Source organism: Ciconia boyciana, chromosome 1 (genome assembly GCF_034638445.1).
Source record: "Ciconia boyciana chromosome 1, ASM3463844v1, whole genome shotgun sequence".
NCBI classification, from domain to species: domain Eukaryota; kingdom Metazoa; phylum Chordata; class Aves; order Ciconiiformes; family Ciconiidae; genus Ciconia; species Ciconia boyciana.
In genome coordinates this window covers 57,736,575-57,762,072 of record NC_132934.1, presented here as the reverse complement: position 1 = coordinate 57,762,072, position 25,498 = coordinate 57,736,575, and the positions used below count along the sequence as shown (strand labels likewise).

At 51.3% G+C, this 25,498-nt stretch overlaps 1 protein-coding gene across 5 annotated transcripts; it reads left to right on the top strand.

The window, feature by feature from the left end:
- MGAT3 (beta-1,4-mannosyl-glycoprotein 4-beta-N-acetylglucosaminyltransferase) lies at nt 1–24,533 on the top strand. 5 transcript variants are annotated; one of them, XM_072868813.1, is made up of 3 exons: nt 1–232; nt 16,929–18,434; nt 23,374–24,532. In XM_072868813.1, exons 2-3 carry the CDS (start codon nt 16,930–16,932, stop codon nt 23,405–23,407), a joined length of 1,539 nt encoding a protein of 512 aa, XP_072724914.1. In that variant the 5' UTR covers nt 1–232; nt 16,929; the 3' UTR covers nt 23,408–24,532. The 5 variants fall into 5 exon arrangements, 4 of the variants coding, with proteins under 4 accessions (XP_072724914.1, XP_072724923.1, XP_072724931.1 ...); XM_072868822.1 differs by lacking the exon at nt 1–232 and adding an exon at nt 5,429–5,561 and having other exon boundaries at nt 23,374–24,533; XM_072868830.1 differs by lacking the exon at nt 1–232 and adding an exon at nt 15,192–15,207 and having other exon boundaries at nt 23,374–24,533.
- The last annotated feature ends 965 nt before the right edge of the window (nt 24,534–25,498 follow it).

Here is a 25,498-nt window from a genome sequence, read left to right as displayed (position 1 = left end):
TCGGCTCCGCATCGCATCGCATCGCATCGCATCCTTTCCCGCGGCCGGGAGGAGGTGCCGGGCCGTTCCGCTCCGCGGCGGCGAAAGAGGAAGGCGGCGGGGGGCTGCGGGCTCGCCTCGCCTCGCCGCGGCCGGCGCCGAGCCATGCCGGGGGGCGGCGGGCGGGCCGGGGGCGAGCGGCAGCCTCGCCCCGCCGGGGGCCCGGCGGGCACCGACGCTGCGCCGGCCGGGGGTGAGTGAGCGGGCGGGCGGGCGGGCGGCGGGGCTGGGGGCGGTGGCGGGGGGGGGGGGCAGCGCGCACCCGCCCTCCCCGGTGGAGCCGCCCCGGGGCGGCGGGGGCTGCGGGCAGCGGGGGCGGGACCCCCCTCGGTCCGTCCCCCAGCCGCCGCTGCCGCCACCTGCAAGTTGTGCCTCGGCCCGGGGGTGCGGCGTCATCCCCTGCGGGCGCTGCCGGAGAGGCTTCCCCCGCCGAGCCCCCACCTTCCCGCTCCTTATTTATTTATATTAGTGTTATTTTTTTTAATTCTCTTCCCCCCCACGCCCCCCCATAATCCCGGCATCCCCTGCTAGGGAGCATCGGCGATGGGGAGGAGGGAGGCGATGCTGCCGGCCCCCTGCCCGCAGATGCGGGCTCGCCGGGGATGGAGGCACTCTCCGGCCGGGGCACTGCAGCGAAGGCCCATCTGCCGCCCATGCTCGGCTTGCGAGGAGGGCACGGGCTGGGGATGCGTGCCAAGCCTGCAGCAAGCGAGAAGGAGTAACAGGAGTGTGCGCGTGGGAGGGAAAACATACATACAAATGTATGTGTATGATCACCATCAAATGTCCCTGCTCCATCTACATGTCAGACTGCTACGATCCCCCTGTTGGGGGCTGGCTGCAAAGGGACGTGGGCACCCAAGTTCTCTGTGCTCGTACAAGGCTGTTAGGTTGTTTGTGGGCTGGAAATAGGCGTATGTCCTGCTGGAGCGGCACAGGCTGGCATAGCTCTGTCCTTGCGCGAGTTTTGCTCCCTGGGTGAGTGTGACAAGGGTGATGGGAAACACGGCATCTTCTGCAGCTCTAGACTTGCTCAGACAGCTCAGCGAGGGAGGGAGCGTGGAGCGGGATGGAGAGAGGCTCCTCTCGGTGCCTCAGCCTGTGGTTTTCCTATGGGGATTTCTGCAGGCTGCGTTTCTGTGAGCTGTGCCTGGGTCGCTCGGGAGCCCTGCCTGTTTCCCAGAGCTGAAGCTGGGGTCTTGCACCTCACCCTTCCACCCTAGGGCAGAGCCTGGGTCAGGAGAGAGCCTGCCCTGTCTCCAGCACACAGGGTGGGTGCCAAGCACCTCCCCTTCCAGAGAATGGCCCTCCAGTTAACTCCAAATCCCTCCTCTTGAGTGGGAAGTTCAAGCCCGTGAAAACACTCGGTGGCACCACTGCTAACAAGTATGACTTGAGTCACCAGGAACCCCCAGCCCTGTGCAAACTAGATTTCAAATTCCTGCCTACTCTTGCCCCTGTCTGGCCCACCCCAGCAGGGTGTGAATCAGCAGGAACCCTTCAGGCCCCTTTCCCAAAAGGTGGCTCTCGTGCTCTGTAAATCCCACCTGCAGAAGTGGTGTTTGAGTCCAGCTGGAGCCTGTGACTTAGGAATCCCTTGCAAGTCCCTGTTGCTGAAGCCTGGTTGCTGCCAGCTCCTCTGGGAAGAGCTGAAATCAAGCAGGACCTGCCATTGCTTGACCCTCGGACAGTGGAGAGCCATCTTGGAGGGGAGGGAAACCCAATGGGGTCCCTGCCCCCCAGAACACCTCTAGTTTCCAAAGCCCCCCCTAAACACAGCCATAGGACCTGTGCTGTTTTTTTAGCCTCAGTAGTAGTGCCGGGAACGCATCCTCCAAGCTGGGGTGGGAGAAGAGCAGTCCTGTGAGCTATTCCCAAGGAGCCTCCAGTCTCCCTGTAGCGATACAAAGCAGACTTTGAATGAAAGCCATTGTAAACTGCAGAACAGGAGTGAAGCTGTGACGCTGCCACAGCATGTCATAAAAGTCCCTGGAAGATTTATAGGCCCTTTACACCCTCAGGTGATTTTGCAGTGGTGGTGAGAAATCCACTGCAAGGTATAACGTTCCCTCCCTGCGAGGATTCTCGGTTATACCTGCATAGCTTGTTTATTAATGCCCTGGATATGGCAATTATACCCTTAGGAGAGGGGAGGGATTCTGGCTAGCTACAGGTGAGTTTTCTTGCCCTGCTCCTAATGCAGTGGCCCAGCTGCTGCCTTTTGTGCTGGCATACCTCTGGTCTGAGGTGCTGCTGAGGCTAGCCTCCATCAGAGGTACCCAGGGCGTCGGGGACCATTTCCAAACTGGGTTCAGGGGCTGAGCTGCTATCTACCTCCCTGCAAATGCCGGTAAGGTTGGAAAGAGTTGCCTGTGTGGTACACAGGGGTTGCCTTAGCAAGGAGGTCAAGAAGAGGAGGGGATGCTCATAACTGTAAACATTTATCTAGAGTACTTGTGCCCAACATGAGACAGGGATAGCTGGTCTGGAGGGTTTCTGGGGCTGCTCTGTGGTCGCAGAGCCTGCTTAACCTAGGCCAGGCACAATGCAGCAAGCGCAGATACGCTCAGTGTTTGCCTGGGGAGCACATCTGTGAAGTTTGTGTGCTCATGCGTTTCCCATACACCTTGTGTTTACTTTTTCTCCTCCTTCTCCCATATGCAACTGGTTAAGTTCGGTGTGACTGTGGCCTGCCAGATTGATGTAACGTGCTTATTGCATGTCTTTAAGGGATGCTTGTGTGACAAACATGGGTGGGTGTTTGCTGGGTGCGTGCAGCAATGCACACAGGTCCTGCTGGGTGCACTTACCATGGAATGCAGGGACTTTTGTAGAGTTTATGCCCGCAATAAATTTGGTGTTCATAAGCAGCCATGGGAACAGGATTTGTTCAGGACAGTGCGTGTAGATGTTATTGTGTGTGTTCAGTATGTGAAGGGCATCTTAGGACAGACAAGTTTCTCTCTATCCCTCCCTTGCTTTGACCTGCGAGCAAGCAGAGAAACTCTATCTCATGGCAGGGTTTGTAGCTGAGTTTTCAGCTTGCTGTGTCTGAGCTTCCTCCTGTCTTGAGAATAGCATCTTTAATGTGCACCTGCTGTCACAAATTGGCATCTTCTCCCCTGCCCCTGCATTGGATCATAAAGGTGGAGGAAGGAAGCGGGGGAATTTGGTGATGGATAGATGGAGCAAGCTGGGCCAGCATTCATTCCTAAAGGCTGATTAGGTTTTAGGTGGGGTTAGTTGCTCTAAAATGAGCCCTTTGTACATTGTTGGAATCTGTGACCCAATCAGTGGGATGTAGCTGGAGGAGGTGGTGCTAACGAAGGCTGGTACAGCTGACAATAACTCCAGCAGAGAAGATGGAGGAGGGGGTACTGACTGGCACAAGACACGTCTTCACGTCTTTAGGTCAGTGTAAGGTGTCTCAAAAGGCTGGTTCATGTTATCAGCCCTGTCTGCAGAAGTAGAAGAGTGTGGCTAGTTGTCCCCACCTACTTTTCCCTACTGTCACCCATCAGTTCTGCAACAAAAGGTCAGGCTGCATTGCATTTGTCCTGATGACAGGATGGCATCTTGTGGTACTACAACGAAGCGTTACAGTGGGATCTGAAGTTTGGGGAAGGTAGGCACACGGGGCAGTGCAATGCAAGGGGACATGGAGGTAGGTCTGAGGAATGCCTGCTGTTCCCCATCCTGGATGTTCTCGGAAAGGGGGTGATACATCTGCAGTGCACGCGTGGACTGTGCTGTGTGCTGCAGGCTGGCCTTGGGGAGCCTTGGCAGAGCTGTGTGGGGCGGGCAAGTCTGGGATCGTGGGCAGCTCTGGGTCAGGTTTGGGGTGCTTTGATAGAGCTAGGCGAGTGTGTTGCTAGGGCTGGGCCATGCAGGTCAGGGCCGTGCCGCAGTAGCAATGCTGTGTGGGGTGCCGGGACCAGGTGCTTGTCCCAGGGGCTAGGGCAGAGTTGCAGTCACAGAGCTGCTGAGTTTCACCTTGTCCTGGAGAAGGTGGGAAGAGATGCCGTGTGCCGGAGCAGCAGTGTAGGGTGCACAGGAGTACTCCATGCCTCTGTCCCTGTGAAATGGACTCTGGCTGCAGCTCTTGAGAAGGCAAAAACATGATTTCTTTACCTTCCTTTTCTGACTACTTTGTGCTCCCTGCAGTGCAAACCCTTTACTTCCCTCAAGCTCCTCCTGAAGCACAACAGGCACCTCCTGCTCTTCAAACCTCTGAACACCTGGAACAGGGTGGGTGTATTTTTGTGCTCAGAAACTTGCCTGGTAGAGCTGATTGGTGAAAGGGAGTGCTGTACTCTGAGCTCTCATCAGGCAGGCTGAGGGAAGAAGCAGCATGAAGGGAACTCGCTGCCTTACAAAAAGCAAGGGCTTGTTCTTGAGCTGTGATTTCGGAATTGATTATTCTCTGCTTCAGGATAGCAAAAGTTATGTGAGCTGCTCGCTGTGGGGGTTTTGGCCTTTCATACTGAGATAACCCCCCTTGATGAGCTCAGTTAATGTTCCCTGTTTCCCCAGCTAAGCCCATGTCTAAATAGGCACTTTTAAAAAAAAAAAAAATTGGCTATGGCTGTCGGGTATGACCAAACTGAGCTCTGCCAGCAGTCTTTTTCAGCCTGTAATGCACAAGCTGCAAGCAGCAGGAGAGGTGGATGTGTCTGTCCAGAGGGAGAGAGACAGTGGGGGCAACTCTTCTTTCTGAGGATCATCTCAATGTGTTGCACTTTATGGTGGCAAGGTTTCTCTCCATGGCCTCAAAGCAACCTGTTAAGCTTCTTTTAATTAGGCAAGCCCCTTACATGGAGGTAGAAAAGTCTCTCCCATTTCCCACCCAGGGAAACTGAGGCACGGAGCAAGGCTGCGGCGTGCCCAGCCGCACACGCAGGGGCTCAGCAGGAGAGCAATGACTGAAGCGTGACACTCTGAGACGGCCAGCAGCAAATCAAGTATGGGAAGTCCTGGAGAACGGCTGGGTGCTGGTGCTGAGCCAGGGGTTATCAATAACTTTCTAGTCACTGCTTGGATCCTGCTGCCCTTTTCACCGCAGATACCACCTCCTTCTTGATCTGCTGCCTAACCTATAATCCTAGCTCCCTGCTGCCCTTCCCTAGGAGTGCCGTTTTCCCCTCGGTGTGTAAATACTTACAAGCTGGGCCAGGGTTAGCGAGCAGAATCAGAGTCTGTCATCTCTTTAAGGCTTTGGGGTAATTTTTATCTTGGGATATTTCTCCATATGTCTTGCACGATACCAAAGCTGCAGCAAGCAGATTTGAACTATACTGAAAGACTAATGCAAATTAGACCTGCTGCATAACGGCTTCAGCAACTGTGAAACCTGTGATCTAAATGCAGGTATCTGCTATGCTGACTTTATCTGTGTTAGGATCCCCTGTTTTGGCAGGCAGATACTGGAACTGAACAGAAAGCAAGAGAGACGGCATGGCAAAGAGACATGAAAGGGAGTCTCTGTCTCCTGGATGCTGAGCCCTTTAAGAAAGAAGGGGAAGGTAAGCTAGAGTCCTGAGATTTTAAGCTGGTTGTGCCGAGGCTGAAGAGAGGGCTATGGTAGCGCTTTAGATTCCTCCTTCCCCTGGCACGAATGCTTCTAGCTGGGCAGCAGGGAAAAGGAGGAGGATGGAGGCCTGTGCAGACTGAGCATGTTGGGCACAGACAGATCTCGGAGGCTGCGGGAGCCTGGAAAGGTAGGGCTTTGGAAGAAGGGTTTGCCTGCGTAGGGGCTGAGAGCGCATGGTGCTCGCTGTGTATGAGGAAGTGCTGTTTTTGTGGAGCTTGTGGTGCGAGGGCCGGCTCTGAGGCAGAGCAAAGGGCAGGGTAAATCAGGAGAACGGTGCCCTGGAGTGATTAGTGTGAGCTGCACGCTGTTATTTAATGACCCCATTGCTGAGGGAAACCTCGGTGGCCCTGATATTCAGGAAGGCAGTATCTCCTGAAGGCAAAGGAGTGGGGCAGAAGAGCAGGCTGAGATTCTGTCTGCTTTCAGCTCAGCCTTCCCTGTACATGATTTGTGCTAGAAAAATTGTTCATTCTTTACTGCCTCCAGAGCGTTTTCAGTTCCCTTCTCGCCTTCCCACCTGCCCCAGCAGTCCTCTCCTCCCCACCTCGCTGTGCCAGTGCTGTCCAGCTGCAGCTCTCGCCAGCTAACCACAATCGATGGAGGCAAGGTGCACCAAGCCGCCTCACTTGAAGGGGACATGATTTGCTGCTTTTCTTCTGGGGCCATGTGAGGTCTCTGGAGAAGAGGTAGGTTAAAGGAATTGCTGTTTCCCCGTCAGCCCTGTGTCCCCAAATACCTCCTGTTTGGTGCAGGCCTGACTCTTAGCAAGCGGCTGTGGTGCTCTCAGATATGTGCTACTGGCACAGAGCCTCTGTGGCCTTGAAATCCCTATCTAGCAGCAACTTTTGGAGCAAGGGTTGACCACACCTGCATTCAGCTTGGCCAGGGGGATGATGGGATTGCTTTTGCATAATTTAGCAGTCTCTTGAATTATTTATAGTGCAGTTGTGCTCTGGAACAGAGTCTTCTCACTTCCCGTGAGCGCTGGGGGGGAGGGAAGTTTGTCAGGCATCCAGAGTCTATCACTTAGTGATGAGGAAGTGCTGTGGGTTTCCTTTCTGCCCATGTTTGTTCACATATGCCTCTGCAGCTGAACTGCCCTGAAAATCCAGTTCTGGTTTCCACATCACTCAGATGTGTGGTACTGTAGAGCATCTCCATGGCTTGGGACTGTGCAAGAGGTTCCTGAGTTCGGAGCCTTGTCTTTGCAGTAAAGAGATGGTGTCAAGCCAGAGACAGTGAATCTGGTGCTTGGATTTGGTCCCTGACTCAATTACAGTTCTGTGCTGTGGATGTGGGGCAGAGATCATCAGGACTGCTCTGTAAAATATTCAGATGCTTGAGAACATTTTTTTTCTTTCGAGGGCCCATCTTGTCATAAGTGTTTTTTTAGCTTTGGCATGACATGGTCCATTGGACTTTACAAGAGATCATCAGGACCTGAAGACTTGAAAGATCCGGTGGTTGAGCAGCAAACTGTGCAGCTGAAATTGCCATCAGTGATTAAACCCTGAAGAGCAACCAGTTGAGGGCAGGGGGCGACTGGGGCAGTTTTTTTACAAGCTCTTGCAGCAGAGGAGCATTGTGAAGATGAGCTGGGCGGGCTAAGCACCCACCCCAGCTACGTATGAGCTTTAATGCCCTTTGGCCCTCTGTCTCGCTGTGGCAGCTTACTGTACCATGCAGATGGGCTGTTCTGCTCCTGCCCTGCTTGTCCTCGTGACTTCAACACGACTGTGGCTCTCCCCTGTGGCATTGCACAACCTTCTCGTTCACCACCAGTTTTCATGGTGTGCTTACGCATTAGTTTTGTCTTCCTCCTCTCCTTCCTTTCTGACCTGGCTGTGGCAGCTGACTTCTCAGAAACTGTTAGAGTTCAATATAAATGTTTGTGTTACTGAAGACCTGAAAGGGGACGGAAGGGGCCGAGGGTGGAGAGGGGAAAGAACTTTGCCTGTAATCAAGTGACTGTGGCAGTAAATGGCTCTGTCTACTGTGCTGTTAAGCAGAAATGCTGTTTCCCTGTTCTTATCTGCACAGTGTCAGTTTGTGGCTTTTGCATTTGGGGAAGAGTTGGCCAGACAATCACCAGTTGTCCCTTGGACAAGCTGTGCTGTCCCACCTGGCCCTGGCCTGGTTCTCAGGTTCTTCAGCCTGAAACAAACCCCATTCTTTCATCGAATGGTTTTACCTCTTGTCAGGGATGTTGGCAACTGGCTAAATGCAAAATTCCTCCCCATCCTTCTCAAGAAATAAGGCAATCTAAGGGAATAATGTGAAGACAAATGGTCCCAAAACCTGTGTGATGTCCAGGATGGCATTTGATGTCACTCATGAAGACTAGCTCTCTCCATCTTTCCCCACAGACCTGCTCCCAGTCCTTTCCACTTGGTTTAATCTGGAGATCAGGGTACTGCTTTGCTTAGTGAAAGGGAATGTTTGTACAGAAGAAGTAAACATATTGTTGAGACCCAGGCCTGCTGCAATGCCTGTAAACAAGATCCAGCCGTCTGTGGGAGGCAGAAGAGAGATTTATGTGACCCTGAGTTAAGTGCATTAGGAGGCTTTTGATTTCATTCTAGGAAACTGCCCCTTTTCGTGGTACCATATGCCTGTTACCAGCATAGAGCTGTTACTGAAGATCTGATTCGTGTGGATTTAATCCAAGGGGCTGTGGTGCTGCAATCAGAAGGATTACATAAGCAGGGGGTTGACTCTGCAAGCTGGAGTCCGAGGTGCTCTGCAGAGCCCCCGAGCCTGTGCCCTTTGTCCGCCCCAGAGGTGGGAGTCTGGGCGGATTCACTTCTGCCTTGGGGCAAGGCATTGAAGAGCTCTCTGCCTATCAGCGCTTTCCTTCTGAAAATAATAACAAAGTGAGATGACAGCAGGGGATCCAGGCGGCACTGTGTCGAGGTCTTGCCTAAGTCTTGAAAGAGGAAATGAAGAACAAAGGCAGAAGAGACAAATAAATAAGGGTCTGTTCTTGGTCCAAGAAAAATTCCCATGTATTCGTGTAACATTCTCAGGAAGACACGACACTCCCAGGGCTGGAGTTAGTTTTTGAAAAAGAAAAGGAAAGGGGAAAGAGGAGAGAGAATGGGGGGCGGGGGGGCGTCAGGGATGGGGAGGAGAGAAGGAGGGAAAGACACCCTAGACAGACCTCTCAGCATGGAGTCAGGTTTCTCCGGCTGTTCCCGGTGAAGAGGGGTTAATGCTCTTTGCATGGGATTGGCTGGTCACCAGACATTCAGAGAAGAGGGGGATCCGGGGGCTGCCAAGTGGGACCCCTGTGGCCTGGGAGGAGGGGAAGGAAGAGGCTGGGAAGGCTCTTCTAAACAGTAATAGATCGGCTACTGTGGGAAAGTGAGTGCACTGCCAAACCCCAAGTGGTTGGTGATGGATGGGGGAGGAAGGAGGGCGGGAATGGAGGGCCAGCTCTTCTCCATGGCTGCTAGGATCTTTCTGCTGTTCCATGGCCTCTCTTTATTTATTGTCTTCCTGGGGTTTAATTACTCCCCTCCTCGATCTGTCTTGGAGAGCTTTTATCCTGGGGATGCACAAACAACTGCCACCCGCTTCAAAAATAGCTGGAGGCAACGTGGTTTCTGCCTGCCTGCGTGGGTCTGCGCACTCTACCCATCACCATGGCATCAAGTGCTTCTTGCCTCCTTCCTTCTTTAACCACCTCACTCCAGGCCTACAAGGCACCCGCCTCACCTTCTTCTGGGCTGTTCAACCTGCATCTCACTGTTGCTTGGGCTGTCACCTGGTCCCCAGGAACGCTCCTGCTTTCCTTTGCACGGGGTTTACGTGCATGGTGTGGCACGTGTCTGCCATGTGTTCTTCACCCATGGGCCCTCAGCTCCCAGGGTAATCTTGATGGCCTGTTTTGGTGCTCTCCTCAGGATTTGTGACTTGTACTCCACTTGTTTGGTGTACATGGACTGCCTGCCAGGGTCTGCTTTGAAGGCAGTTACCTGCTGCTGATTCTTCCAGATCCCTCCTTGAGATGTACTCCTTCCCTGATGCTGCTGGGAGGAGTTAGTGAGCTCATGGTAGTTGAAGAGTGCTTAAAGTCCTGTAATTTTGAGTGTCTGAGGATGTATCGACACGATACCACAGTTTTGGTGAGAAGTGAACTGGTGAAATAATTTAGAAGGTTTCTGCTGGTCAGCTGCTTGGTCCCATGCCTAGGCACTTTTCTTGAAGTTTATTTTTAACCCAGTTAGATCTGCTGCTGATTTGGCTTTACAAAGCAGATTTTCATACGATTGACAACTTGAATACTGACAACTGAGGGGTGGTGAGCTGTGAAGGTGGTGAGTGAGGGAGGGAACCTATGAAACAACAGCCTGTGTTACCACATGCCTCACTTGAGGTCTCTGAAAGCATCATCTTCTTTTATCCTCAGACAAAATGGTTTTGTCCTGTCCCTCTCTGCAAGACACCAAGGCTAGCTGGGAGTTCTCGCATACTTGTTTGATTACCCCACGGCCTGTCTGAGGACATAAGTTGCTTTTTTTGGTGTAGTTTTGTCCCTTTTTCCTTTCCTATTCCTTGTCTCATGATGGAGCATTCCTTCCCTGTAAGACACCAAAGTCAGGAAGCAAAACCATTAGCCAGCTCCATTTTGCACTACTGTAACCACTGCACACTTGAAGCAGCGAGCAGCAGCGGTATCGTATTTGGCTGAGAAAGGCCTTGCATCCTTGGTGTGTGTGTACTGCAGAGTGCAATGAGCAATGCCTCAGCTCACACTCTGATGACCTGAGAGACCCAATCTTGGAGCCAAGTGGTGATGCAATCTCCAGGGCCATCACAGCAGTCTTCGTGGAAACAGATGTTTTAAGGAGACAGTAAGCAGGGTTGAGGAAGAGTCTTTCCAGGATATCGGGCATAAGTGAAGGAGAGAAGAGGATAGGAGAAGTGCCGCTTCTCCTTTAGCGGAAAGAGCGCCTAGACTAGTGGTGCTGAGAAATTAAAAATTGTGGCTTCTGAGAGTGTCTGAAGGATCAGTGTGCTGAGGCATCTCTGGAACCATGGAAATTCTTATGGTGAGACTGGCTTTAGCTGGAGAGAGGAGATTAGTTACAAGGGAGCCTAGTACAGCTGAAGGATACTGAGAAGAATATTTGATAGATTCCAGTGGAGCTGGAAATCCAGCTTGAAGTTTTCTTCAGCATGCAGTACTATATCATTGTGATGTCCAAGTACTTCTTGGATAAAATTAAATTGGTGTCTTATAGGCCATTACTGGATTTCAGTAGTGTTTTCTAGTCTTCTCTGAGCAGATCTTCTTTCAAACCGGGGGCTGGAGAATTATATAATTATGTTGCTATTAGTATTATGGTAGTTACAGTAAGAACAATCTGTTTGAGTGGAGGGTTTTATAATGGACTCTGAAGGTGTTCAGATGCTGGTCTATCCTGCTGACTTCTGGAAGATCAGTCTTGAGCCAAAATCCTGTCAACAAAAATGACTATTTCCAGGTCCTGTGTGCTCTGTATTAAGAGCTGCTTTGTCCCAGAGTGTACAGCTATCTTTCTGTGACTGGAGATGTGGCATCTAAAATAACCAAGGCTTAGTCCTCCAAAGAACAGGACAAGACACTCGAGAGAACAGTTGAAACAGTGAAAGCCCATGGAAAGTGTCCAAAGGTACTGTGCTTCCAGGAGTTGAAGAGGTGAGCAGCCACAGTACTTAAAGCTGGAGGCTTTGTATTGCATCCATCTTAGTTTCTGTATGCAGCAGATCATAGCTACAGGCATGGAGCACTTTGGTTTCCTACAAGAGCGCGTAGGAGGAGAGACACCTGTTTTCTTTTTGACCACACATGGTCAGTTGAGGCCTAGCAAGGCCTTGCACACAATCCTGAGGCTTGTGGTTGACATGATGTACATCATGTGTCTGCCTTCAGTGGGAAGGGGAAGGCAATGCCTTGGTTTCTCAGCTGTGCTCTCACCCTTCCCTGGCCAACCTCACCTTAGCCTTGTGTAGATTCACCCTTTAGCTGTCTCTCTCTTCCCCCCCAGTCCAGTTTTCTTCCTGGCTTGATGACACCCATTAATGGCGTGTGGGTGGCAGCTCTGGAAGTCAAATGAATGCTATGGTGGCACCCTGTTGAGAGTGGTCACCTTATATCTCTGCTTACCTCCCTGTTGAAAGGGAGGGAAGACGCTCAGGACAAAGCCTGGCTCTCCCTTAGCCTGACCTTACTTGGAGAATAACTGTGCTGGATGGCTTGCTCCAGCTGGTTGTGCTGGCAGCAAGTCAGTGGCACCTTGTGGTCAGTTGCCTCAAAGCTGCAAAGGAAACGCATAGCATGAGGTATTGCTGTTTTGCATTAGCGCTGTGGGCAGCAGCGTTTGAAGGTCACGGAAGAATGTTGTATTCCGTCCTTGAAACTTGAACGGAAGCTGATACGGACCTGCCTGCATTCAAGCCACCTTGTACTGTGACTCTGCCAGAACTTCCTGCTGACATCCTCTTAGCTTGCAGACCCTGAAAACACCATGGCATCCTTCATATGAGAAATGCTGAGCCTTAGCTACCTTCTGGTACGCTGCTTCTCTCCACTTTCCCTGCTGCCCAGCTTTGTAGGATAATATTCTCTTCCTATCCTTAAGCAAAGCGCAGTCCTGCTGTCCCTGAGCTAGTCATGTTTCAGTTGCAGACAAATAGTAGATTTATAGTTTCTCCTTACTTCTGTGGGTGTTTGCAGGGCAAAAGTAACTTGAGATTTTAGAGTGTTTTGAGGTACTGTGACCCTGATGCGTGTTGTGATTCCTGTGCCCTGTGGATGGCAGGTAGACCTAGTACTTCAGAAGTGTGGAGCCTGTTTGTTCATCTCTAGCTGGAGCAGAGAGAGAGAGTTTGGCCCTCAGTGTGGAGTGGGGGATGGAAGTCATGCTGGATTTTAATCTACCGTGTGAAAGCGATTCTAATTTGAATTGTTGCTTTGTGTTGAAGTGTCTGAGTGATGGGCAAATATGTTACTGCATGGGTGTTATGGGATAACTTTAGGCAAGGGAGATGAGCATTTCTGTATCAGGGGAAAAACAGAAGCTTCTACTCTGACTTGTCCTCCACAGCAGCTTTTCTCCTGTAACCACGGGAGAGGTCTAGGGAGTCTTGAGTCCTGTGCCCTAACGAGATGGAGTGTGGGGTATCGTGCATCCAGCGGCCTGTTACATGGCCTCTTGCCAGCATCCTCCAGAAGAGAACATTAAGACTGGTGAACCGCCAGCTCTTAGCAGTGCATATCTTTCTCTCTGGCTCCTTGAAAAATCAGGGTATGATTTCAGGATGGTATAAATCAACTGGTCACTTGATATAATGGCAAAGTAAAATGGTAACAGGTGCCTGGGGATAACTCATATGCATACCACTTCTAGCTGAGGAAAGCCAGAAAGCCCTTCTCTGAAAGTCCTTCCCTGTATCGTAGAGACATAACTTCAAGCAAGGAAATATCAAAGGGGGATCCCTTACAAAACGAAGCTTTAGCTTGTCTTGCTGAGACTGAATGTTGCTGAAGCGGTTTATAACTGCATGTTCCCTAAAGAGCTTTGTCTTAATGGAGCTGACTGTCCATACTCCTTCTGGCTTTTTCTTCTACTTGAACATTAAAGCTGTTCTTGCTGTTATTTTTAACCTGACAGCAACTTGATCACTCTCCCTGAGATCAAGTTGACTTTTTTCCCCTCCTCATTCAAAATTGTCAGAAGGGAAATATCTCTTCTTGCTGTTTTCTGTGTTCCTGGTAACTGATGGCTGCTTTGTGACAGAGCAGCTGGGCTCTTCTATGACAGGCTGAGATGTCTCCCTGACTGGTACCTCCTTTCTCATTTCTACCACACATAAACGTTCTGGATGGGGAAGGTGCGTAATAACATCTTCCTCCCCGATGGCCTTTGTCTCCAATTAGCTACCACTCAAAGCCACGTCTTTCACTGCAGCACTGATCAGAGGATATGGGAAGGCATATGTGACTGATGGTTTTTAGCATCTCAGCCCACCCAAGGGTGCATGAGCGATCTCCACTCCCTGGCAGAGGAATCCCTGGCATGTGAGAATGGAGTAGTTCCCAGGGAAGAGGCTTTGAAGAGGACACAGCTTGCTTCTGTGGTTCCCTCCTTTTAGGAGGGGATAGGAAATGTGTTGAAGTTCCCACCCCCTAGCAAAGGCAACTGAGCAGTGAAAATTGCCTCCTGGGACATGGCAGCAGTGAAACAGCAGAGGGTACTGCAGGGCCAGCCTGCTTTGGCAGAGCTGCAGGGGAGGCTGTGTGCACCAGCCCGGCTCTCCCAGGCACAGGCTGCAATAACAGGGAGGCAACGCAGCCGTGCACAGGGGTCAGTTTTGCCAGTGGGTGAAGAGCTACAGAGCTCTGACATGGCACACCACATCCCAGAAAGTGGAGCAGTTCGTTGAATGTCAAGAGTTACGACCTTTTGTCTGGGAATTTACCGTGGCATGCGGAGCATCACAGCCATCTGGGAAGAAGGTGGAGATGTGCCTTGTGTGACTCCTTTAGCACCCGTCCTCTGTCCTGGGCTGGCCCAGAGGAAGCTGGCTGCCCTGCATTTGTGTGTCCTGTAGGAACTGGAGTGAAACCAGGGTTACCTGGCAGGCATTGGGATTGCCTTATTGGAGCAGGCCAGCCGTTCATCTCACTTGGGTTTCAGCGTCTGAGAGAGGGACCTGATGTCTGGAGGTAATGCCTTGGAGAAAGTACAGGACACCTGATCGGAGAAAGCTGTACTAATTTACCAACAAGGGACACTTTCTCCTGACAGCCAGTTGCTGCTAATTTAGTGGTTTTAGCTTCCTTGTGCCCTTCTCTTGCCCACACTTCAAGACAGAGCAAAAACTGGTGACATGCAAGGAAAAGGCACTCGATACTCCTCTACATTGCAAGTGATCTTGCTGCTCCAGCAAGACATTAATGGAGCCTTAAAAAAAAGAAAAAACAAACCTGGACAGGATGAGATGCTTCTTGGGGGCCCCTTGTTTTGCCCCCATGAAGAAAGCTTGACAGCAAGCCACGGGATGGTCCTTTATGGCTTTGAACAGGAGAGCATCCACCCGCTTCATGGCTGGGCCACCACAGAGATGGCCTCCCACCGGCTGGGCCATGACCAGGCACACGAGGCCAGGCTGCGGGGCTGTGGCAGGTGAGCGTAGGAGGCAAGGGCCTGTCCCAGTGAGGTCCCCTAAGGAGAGCTGCCATTTCCTCCTTCCCAGCCCGCCTGACAAGATGGCCTCCTAGGGGTGCTCAAAAGCCAGGACCTTCCCCCTCTGATGACCTGTGTTGTGTCAAAAGTATATCAAAAAAAGTAATAAATATTACCAAATAGGATCAGGCTCTCCCTTTTTTTGTTTTCTTTCAATTTTTTTTTCTTCCCTCCTATGGCAATGCTGTGACTTTTCTGCCAGCTTCAGGCCCTCAGCTCCCCGCTTCAGAGCTTGACGTGGGACTCCTCACGCTGCCCCCTGAGCATGGGAGACGTTGGTGGACAGTGGTTCTCACTAAAAGGTGACCACAAAGTATCCAGAAAAGCTTGTCGATGAGCTGTAAGGTATAACTGCTGACACCTCCCCTCTACCAAAGTCCATATCGAAGCCATCTGTAGAGAGCCAGATAGGTTTTCCTTTGGGCAGTTGCCATCTGTCTAAATGCTTTACAGCTTTTCACTTTAGTATTAAATTCTCTCCAAGTTAATCAGTAAACATGCTTTGCTGTATTTTACTTAATACCCTCCGAAGCGGTGGGAGTGGGCTGTGTGCTTCTTCCCTCCACTCCTGCCCCAGGACACGTGTCGGCTGTGAGGAGCCCTGGGATAGCCCCTGCATGGGGCCAGTGGCATGGGCTGGCTCCCCGTGCCCCCCCAGGAGCGGGGACTGCCTCCTGCGAAGGCGTTGCTGGCACCATTGCGCACTGGGCGGGAGGGTTTATAAGTGATGGCATGGGGTGTGTGGTGCCTCTTAGGAACTTTGGCCCTGGGAGGGGAATGGCACTGGGGCGGAGAGCTGCCGTGGGGAAGCATGTTGTGGAGGGGGCACAGCGGTGTGTTGCGTGCGTAGGGCTTGAAGGGATCTCTGCCTCTTCGCCGGCTGCTGCACAGAGGGTTTCATGCTCCACAGAGGAGAGGATAGCCTCTGCGTTGCAAAGGGCTTTTGGGTGACCTTGTTCCCCTGCCCACCTTTGCCCAAAACTTCCCTTCCCTAAACTGCAGAAGATGAGCCCCTTTTCTCCTTTTACTTGGCAAAACATTGGGTGAGCTTAACTTTTTTTCTTTCTTTCTTTTTATTTTTTTTTTCCTTGTTCTGGATTGTAGTCTTCAATCACTTCTGTCTGACAGCAGCTCTGTGCTCTCTGCCTGGGCTGGAGGAGGGGAGGTGGTGTAGGGAGAGGATGAAGGCAATATTTCCTGTTTGGAGGGAAGGGCTCCGCACTGCTGGTTTCTTGCTAGCCTGACATGGATCTGTCATGGTGGCACAGTATTACCTGTGGAGACAGCTAAGTGTTTATTATAGCCACCTTGATCCAGATGCAAAAAAAAACCCCTCAGCATCTGGTCCATAGAAAATGAAAAGCAAAGGGCAACATTTGGAGATACAGTGGACTTGAGAAAGATGGGAGAAAAGTGACAGAATCTTTTTTTTTTTCCTATTCCTCATGTAAACTTGGGTAGCATTGCCTAGGAACAAGGGTGGTTTTTAGGGTGTGTGTTGAGCAAACACTGAAAAGATCTTGGGAGTGCAGGTGTTTTCCTGGCTCTGGCAGCCTGGCTAATGATCTTGGTCCTTTAAAACTGCCTCTCTTACACCGGTCATGTTTCAGCCATGTATCTCCTACTCCCTCTTGTCCCTCTGCTCTCTCTTCATCTTCCTCCAATTCTCTGGTGATGCAGGGCATGAGGAAGCCTACGTTCATTTTGTTTCCATCAATGAATAGGAACAAAACTGCTAAGTGCAGTGAATTCACTAGATCATTAATTCCTGTTATTCTGGATTTCCTGTCTTTTTACCTTGTCACCAGTGCCTTTCTTGTCTTAGTGAGTTTAGAAGACTGACTGATCTAGAAGAGGTTCAGTTTGGTGTAACCCAGCCAAGGCAAAAGGCCCACTGAAGGATGGCAGAGGGTGGGGGGAGTAGTTCCTGGATTCAAGTCTCGAAAGATGCATGCTGAATTTGGACCTGATTTCTACCGTTCCCAACCTGTCTTCCTACCAGTGGTAAACTTTTTACATCTCAGTAACTATTGAATGTGACTTTCCTTTTCATGGCTTTTCCACAGGATGAAGATGAGACGCCATAAGCTCTTTCTGACTCTCTGCATGGCTGGTCTCTGCCTCATCTCCTTCTTGCACTTCCTCAAGGCCCTTTCCTATGTCACCTTCCCCCGGGAGCTGGCTTCGCTTAGTCCCAACCTTGTCTCCAGCTTCTTCTGGAACAATGCTCCTGTCACACCTCAGGTCAGCCCTGAGCCAGGGGGTGCAGAGTTCCTCCGCACACCCCTGTACTCCCACTCCCCCTTGCTCCAGCCCCTGCCTCCGAGCAGAGCCAGCGAAGAGCTGCACAAAGTCGAGTTTGTGTTGCCGGAAGACACGACAGAATATTTTGTCCGTACCAAAGCTGGTGGTGTTTGCTTTAAACCAGGCACCAAGGTGTTGGAGAAGCCACCCGTGGGAGGGCGGCCGGAGGAGCGAGCAGATGGCGCAGCCTCGGGGCGGCCGGCTCGCAAGCCGCTGAGTGCCAGTGGGACCAAGCGGCGCAAGTGGGTGGAGTGTGTGTGCTTGCCGGGCTGGCACGGCCCCAGCTGCGGGGTCCCCACTGTGGTCCAGTACTCCAACTTGCCCACCAAGGACCGCCTCGTGCCACGGGAGATCCCCCGGCGGGTCATCAATGCTATCAATGTCAACCATGAGTTTGACCTGCTGGACGTCCGCTTCCACGAGCTGGGAGACGTGGTGGATGCCTTCGTGGTGTGCGAGTCAAACTTCACGGCCTACGGAGAGCCACGGCCCCTCAAGTTCCGTGAGATGCTCCTCAATGGCTCCTTTGACTACATCCGCCACAAGGTACTCTACGTCTTCCTGGACCACTTCCCTGCCGGCGGCCGCCAGGACGGCTGGATTGCTGACGATTACCTGCGCACCTTTCTCACCCGGGACGGCATCTCTCGCCTCCGCAACCTGCGCCCAGACGACGTCTTCATCATTGATGATGCCGATGAGATCCCGGCCCGCGATGGCGTGCTCTTCCTCAAGCTCTACGACGGCTGGACGGAGCCCTTCGCCTTTCACATGCGCAAGTCGCTCTACGGCTTCTTCTGGAAGCAACCAGGCACCTTGGAGGTGGTCTCGGGCTGCACCATGGGGATGCTCCAGGCTGTCTATGCTACCGACGGGATCCGTCTGCGGCGCCGTGAGTACTACACCATGCCTGGCTTTCGACAGTACGAGAACAGCACAGGACACATCCTGGTACAGTGGTCGCTGGGCAGCCCCCTCCACTTTGCTGGCTGGCACTGCTCCTGGTGTTTCACCCCAGAGGGGATCTACTTCAAACTGGTATCAGCCCAGAATGGGGACTTCCCACGCTGGGGTGACTACGAGGATAAACGAGACCTCAATTATATCCGGGAGCTGATCCGGACTGGTGGCTGGTTTGATGGTACCACGCAGGAGTATCCCCCTGCCGACCCCAAGGAGCAGATGTACGCTCCCAAGTACCTGCTCAAGAACTACCAGCGGTTCCGCTACTTGTTGGAAAACCCCTACCAAAAAGCGGAGAGCGCTGGGTGAGGCCACCGGGGCTCGTGTGGGAAATTAGAACTTCACAACAAAGGGAAAGAGTCAGGTGTTTTCGTCTGTTCCTTTCTTTTTTTTGTTTTCTTTGGTTCGGGGTGGGGTGTGCCATTTCTCTGGGGTCTCTGCCCTCCCTCCCTCCCTTCCTTCTCTTTTTCCCTTCATCCCAGGGTGATACCTGGGGACACAAGTTCCTCAGTCATGTGAAGGAAGGCCTGGGCAGGAGGAGGAGAGATGTTGGGGACCTACTCTGGCAGTAGCATAAAGACTTTCCTGCGTCTCCTGGACCTCTCCTGCTGGCTGGAGAGAATCTCTGCAGCCAGCTGGTGGATTTTCCTCCAGGGGAGGCTGGGAGGGTCCCATGGGGAGAGAGGGCAGCTGTTCCCATCCACCCTTGTCCTTTGTGGATTGGAGCAAGCACAGATGTGAGCCTGGGCTATTCAGTGAGCGTGTGAGTCAGCAGGCACAAACCAATGCGAGTGGTCACGTGTGCAAATGTGTGTCACAGGCATTTTTTGGTTGACTGAATGTGCAAAAGCATCTCAGTATGCATTTATTTTTTGTATACCTCTATATTCAAGGAGTATTTTGGGGAAGGGAAATCCTTTGCTTCCAGGGTGTTCTCCCCAAGATGCAGCCTCCTCCTGCAGGCTTAATGCATCTGTCCTGGGCTGTATCTTGCCCTGATGCTCTACCAATCCTGGAGCAGGCAGATGGGAGGCAGAGGGGAAAGCTGACTTCTTTTTTTTTTTTAACTCCTTTTTCACCCTTGCCCCCACAACACTGCACTGGCTTGGCCCTCAGAAGCTGAAGCATCTTTCCTGTAGTACGTGCTTCTGTTGGGGCTGGGATAAGCTGCAGGGGACTTAATCAGATGGTGGGAGTGTATGTTTACAAGTGCATGGTTTCCTATGTGCATGAGTGCTAACATGCATGGTTTTGGTATGCACGTGGGCGTTCGTTACGAGTATTCGCGGGGGGAAGGGGACATAGTTGGGCTTGGGTATGTTTGCTTTCAGGAAATGGTGGGATCCAGAAGCTGTGATCTCTGTCTTGGCATGGATGACTTTTTGGGGAATTCATAGGAGAGGGCCAGGGAGAGCATTGGCTCTGCATAGCAGTGCTATACCCGTGGGACCATTGCATGCCTCTCTGGCTGCCTCTGCAGCCCTGTGGGCTGTACCTGTTGCAGGGCTGCTGCTTACACATGCTGGCTATTCCTTCTTTCCGTGGGGTAAAAGGGAGAAAAGGGCAAAGCTCTGAGTCAGTGATGGGTGTTGTGGAGAAACACAAAGCCTGTCAAGGTACAGGATCCGTATGTCTGCTCTTAGGGTGTGAGGGAGCTCATGGAGAAAGGGGCCATGGGCAGACTCCCCTGGGGCCAAGAGACTGTTTTGGGACCATCATGCAATCCAGAGAGCATGTGCAGCCTACACGTGCAGCCTGGGCCATGCAGACAAGACCATGCAGAGGAGAGGGGATTTAGGAGGGTACTAGTTGCAGCTGGTTGGGCCAGTGTCTGCTCAGAGTTTGCCAGTGATGGGTAGTCAGTATCTAGCCTGTCGTTGTATTGGATTGATTCAGCTCATTGAGGAGACAGATCCATACCTTCACCCCTACCACCCTTCCTTAGGAGATGGCTTGACAGGGTGCCCAGAGCCTGGGCTGTAGTGGGCAGACGGTAAAAAACATGATGAACTTGCTCTGTTAGCTTTGCAGTGGAAAGACTGGCTCATGTTCCTAGCAGGGAAGAGAGGATCATGAGGAGGAGGAGGAAAATGTTGGCATAAGGAAGAGTGACCCTGACATCAGGCAAACTGTGCTGAAGCGGGAGGGTTTCCATTGCCATTAACTCACTCCATCAGGGTTCCATATTCCTGTGTTATCCAGCCCATTCCCATCCTTGTGCCTCATTCCTATCTCCGTATCTCTTTCTGCTTCCTATTCCCCTCTCTAGAGAAGTGAAAAACATCAAGAAAAATAAGTTGATTGCCTAATAAGATTGAAACTGGAACAGAATGAAGATGAACATCTTTTTCTGATTAAACTGAGATGGAGTTCATCTTAGCTCCTTCCACATCTCATGTGCCATAATGCCTGCTTAGAAGAACTGAAAGAACCTCTTTTTTGTTGTTTTTGTTTGTTTGTTAAATCACTGTTCTCACTTCTGCTGTGTCTTTCCCACAGGTAGAAAAGCCCCTTCGGGAACTGAACAGAGGGAGAAACTTTGGTAGGCAGAACACTCTTCCCCCCAAGGGAAGCTGTGGCTCTAAGTCCAGGCTTCTTGATGCAGCAGGAGGGAGTCTTGTCACAATCACGGGGTCCTTGTGCCAAGCGGCTGCGTGGAGGTCTTGGTTATAGAGAGATTATAGAGAAATGGGGACCCAGCTGAGGAAGAAGGAGCCAGCATTGAACAAGATGAGAGCAGTAGCACTGAGGCTGCAGCATGAGGGGAATATGCTTTCCCCAGGGTCAGCTGGAGGAGAGCAGGCGTGTTAGCTCATGGGATTCAGTAGCAGAAAAGTATGGAAGGAAGAAGCTAGTTTTCATTTTTACTCTTGGAAGGGAGCCTAAGATCTACTCTCAGACCTTTGGCTTTGCCTTATCTCAGTGACAACAACACAAGCCCAGCGCCAGACCTTGCTGAAGACAGGAGAGAAAGAAGTCAGTCTTTGCATGGGTGCTTTGCCAGCAGCAGAGCCCTGTGAAGCAGGAGATAAAGTGTGTGCGTGCTGGGGCTGCACCTCATTATCTTCTACAGTGGGAGCAGCCTCTCCCCTGATACCAGCCCTTCCTGTGCATGGGTGTCCTTGGGGATTTTTAGTGCGCTGCAAGTCATGTTTTCATCACTGAAGTATGGCTCTTGTCTCTTGGGGGTTTCAGATGAGCCCACAGCTGCAATATCTGGATTCCCCTACTCCTGAAGTACAGCCTGTTGACTTCTCTCCCCTCTCCTCCATTATTTGCTCCATCATTCTCCGCCTCTCCCTTCTGTCCCCTTGGGCAGGAGGAGAAGGTCCTGCTGGAAGAGCAGCACTGGGGATCTTCTACAGGACTCTGGCCCTGTCCTCCTCCTGGACTTACATGCTTCCTTATTCATAGGAAATTAAATTTAAAACAGACTTCTGTTATGGTGGGCGGAAGGGACTTTACAGATGAAATGCATTCTTTTTTTTTTCTCAAGAATCGTTTAAACATTTTTTTGATTTAAGGCCAAACCAGTCAATGTTTCTGTCTAATTTGTCTGGCTAACCATTTGTCTGGCTAACCCTCTGTTTATTATCCTTAGGGAGCTAGAGTGCTTGTCATTAAAAATCTTCCTTCTTGTCCCTGGAGGGGATGGGGACTAGCAAGCTGACTTTTGCACAGTGATTTCCCAAGGTGGTGGCTTGCCTGTACTGCTGTGCCAGGACCTCTGCAGCCAGTGCGCGGGGGGGACAGCCACCCTCCCAGACAACCTCTGCAAGAGGGAACCCAAAAGCATGTGGGTGTGTGGGGTAGTGAGAGAGGCAAAGGAGGAGGCAGGTTTGTATCAGATCCTCATTTTCCAATGCTGAACGGAGGTGAGCGTTGAGGCTCCTTGATCTTGTCTGAACCAGGCACTGAGGTTTGAGAAGAGAAGGACTAAAAAACCTCGTCTAGCTGGAACTGGGGTCAGACCATCAGAGCCTGATGTCTGTTGATTGTTGCAGCCATGAGCAGCGAAGCCATGTGCCTGCTGCCTCTCTGGGAGTGAACCCGTCTGGTGGAGGGCGAGAAAGCATTGCCAGCCTTTCCCTGCAGCCCTCTTCAGCCTTGTGCTGCTTCTTGCCCAAAAGCTTTCCACCTTCAAATTGGTGCAAAGGAGGGCCAGGTAGTAGGTGAAGCAGTGTGTGGCATCCCCAGGCCCTGCACTTCTTTCTCTCTGCCCATCTCTGTTCTTGCCTTTCTCTGTGCATTCCACCTAAAAAAGGATTGTGTGCCCATACATGGCTTTGGGGTGAAGAACTCATCTTCCTCCTTTGCCCCAAGTGAAGGGAAGGATGTGGGCTTTGGTGTACCTGCAGCAGGTGAGCTTGCTAAAGCAGAGGGAACAGGGCAGGTTGGCCATCTTTGCCCCTCCAGAGGACTGGGAGTAATGCCGTACCCAAGTGACGGACAGAAAAGATGGTGTGGTTTTGTGCCTGTGTGGTTGGTATGAAGGATGACACGCTCACGTCTGCTCTCACTGTGGCTTTCTCTGATCCCTGTGTCCTGCTGAGGTGTTTGCTGTTGTGCAGCTCAGGCCAGCCTGCTCTTCATGTCTCTGTGGCAGGTAAACCAGGGGACCTTCTGGCCTCCAGGTAATGTATGAGCTGGGGTGGGGGGAGAGTGTCAGAGCAGAACGGGTATTTGTTCCCCTCTGTCCCCCTTTGGTGTATCCTTGTGGGATGGTAGTGTCTTTTCCCCTCCCGAACATCCCCTGGGCTCAGTCCCTCTCTCCCAGCTCCTGCCAGCAATCTCCGTGGCTGCTATGCCTCTGCACTGTGAAGACACGTGTCCAGGGTCACCCCTGGTCTGATTAGTGAACACTGGTGGTGGGAGGGAAGGGATGGCTTGTCCTGGCTTCACTAACCTCAAACCTTGGTGAGAAAGGAGGGAAGTGAGTGGGAGAATGGATCCTGAATCCCTCCGTTGTTGTGTTCTCCCCGCCCCCCCAAAAAACCTCTCTTCTGATTTCTGAGATGTTGGACAAACCTGCCCTTATTATGGAAACAGAGGGGGGAGCTGGAGGTAAGGGGGTGGCAGGAGGGGCACCGATCCAGCACCAAGAAAGGAGAGCTGTTTCTAATGCAATACACTGATGTTTAAAGCTTTGGGGACTACAGGTAATGGCTTAAGAAGGGATCTGAAATACTCTGACGCTAAGAATTCAAACCACTGTTTTTTCCTTCCTGTGCGATGACGGTGCAGTATCATCCTGGAGGTGGTCCAGCAGCGCTTCTGAGCCTGGGGTCCACCTGGACCTACTGGTGGTGTTGCCCCTGAGGTGGCCCCAGAACACCCTGCTTTGGCAAAAGAATGTGTGGACTTGCCAAAAATAAAAGAAAAAAAGAAAAGAGTGTCTGCAAAGCTCCTTTCCACTCTGTAATTTATAAACAGCAAGTAATAACGAACTTTTTGTAAGGATAAATCAAATGTACATTCTGAAATCATTTTCTCTGTAAATGGTTGGATTTCATTTCACCCTTAAAGGGATGCTTAAAAGGAGGAGATAATAATGAAAATAAAAAAATTTACAAAGTATGAAAGGGAACCAAGGTGTGTGTGTGTGGCAGCTTTTATTTCTAATCATCTGGCAGAGGGGCTGCTGGAAAACAGAGCAAGGGAAGTTGCTGCTTCTCACCTTGGCAGGACTGTGTGCCCAGCTGTTTTAGGGAATGATTCCTGATTTTGTGGGCCCAGGTCAGACCTCATCTTCTGCATGTTAGGTGAGTAAGAGCACGTACAGGCACATGAGCAGGGAACGATGGCTGCCATCAAGCTGGTGGATGTGGGAACCAGCATCACCGCTCAGGAAATGGTCCCTTGTCACCATCTCCCCTCCCTTGGATGCATACACTTTTTCAAGTAAAGCTGTAGAAACCCTGGAGCCTCAAATTAAACCTCCCCACTGCAGAAATGTCTCTCTGGTGGCTGACTTTCGGCATGCTGCGTGAGAGAACGTGACCTCCTTGTTTTAGCTTATTTTTAAACCTGTCTCATGTAATTTTGGCTGTTCCCATTACTCAGTATCAAAGCCTGGTCCTGCTCTGAATCCTCCTAAGCATCTGGCCTCAGCAGTGCCTTTGGCAAGGGCCTTTCACAAGCTCATGTGTCATCTACAGCTATTTCACTTTTTACCTTTTTAAGTGTCTTGTGCTTCAGGTTCATTCCTGGTCCCATTTAGAGATAGTGACTGTAAACATCATAGGTTAGTTCCTTATAATCATTAGACCTGGCACATGCCCTCATCTGTTTCTCTTCCGCATCAGTCTAATGTTTCAATTCTCCCTTTGTGGAAGGGTCTCCATCAAACTAGAGACTTGTGTTATGCATTGCTTAATGCCTTTCTGCTGCTTCTGTCTCTGGAACAAAGGGCCTGGAATAAACATGCCACTCAAAATTAACAATTAAAATTTTCTAGTAAGAATTTTTAGCATTCTTAGTGATCATTGTATTTTTGTGCTTGAACAGGTGATAATCTAAGAATCGATCATAGCCAGAATGCCTGAACTTTCAATTTTTCAAGAAGGGAAGATAAATATATAAGCTCAAGCCAATGGCAATTTAGTGAGACAGTTTAAGAAATGAGAGTTGCCTAGGTTAAAGGTCCTCCCATGTATTTTTCTTACCTCCAACACGAAATCTTTTACTGACGTTTATGTTATTTTACAAATTAATGTAAATGGCATTTCTTCAGTTTCTTATGAGGTTTTAAAAGAAGTCATTGACAGAACCCAGGACCTTTTTTCCTGGAAAGCACAAGCTTCTGTTGCGGGAGCTCAAAGTGCTTCCGTGAGCAAGGGGTTGACTCTTCTGCAACCCAGTCTGTGGTGGAGACCCTCATTTGCAGGAGCAGCGCTGGCAGTCAGCCGAGTGTGGGGAGCACGTGGGTCCACCACGAGCCTTGTATACCATCTCTCAGAGGGTCCCTCTTGGATGTTGGTATGTGCAGTGTGCATCCTGGATATGGAGCCTTAAGCACCATATAGAACCACGAGCGTGCAAGCTGTCCGATGGCAAGTAAATCCTGTGTGTTTTGCAGAGTTTCAGTATCCCAACAGGCGTTATACAGGGAGATGCACCATGGAGGGGCTGTGGCATGACCTGCCTGGAGATGAGCCATTTCCCCAAGCTCTCTCTGTATGTCAGGGATGCCCAGCGCTCATCGCAGGCACTGTGCAACACTGCTCGGTGGGCACCGAGGCTGTGGCAGACCCTCCGTCTCTGGCTTGTGGAGGGGCTGGTTCTGGCTGGTTCTGGATCGATGCCTGAGCAGGTTTGCTGATCCGGGGATGGACATGCTGTTTCCAAACACCAGGGTGCTTGGAAACAA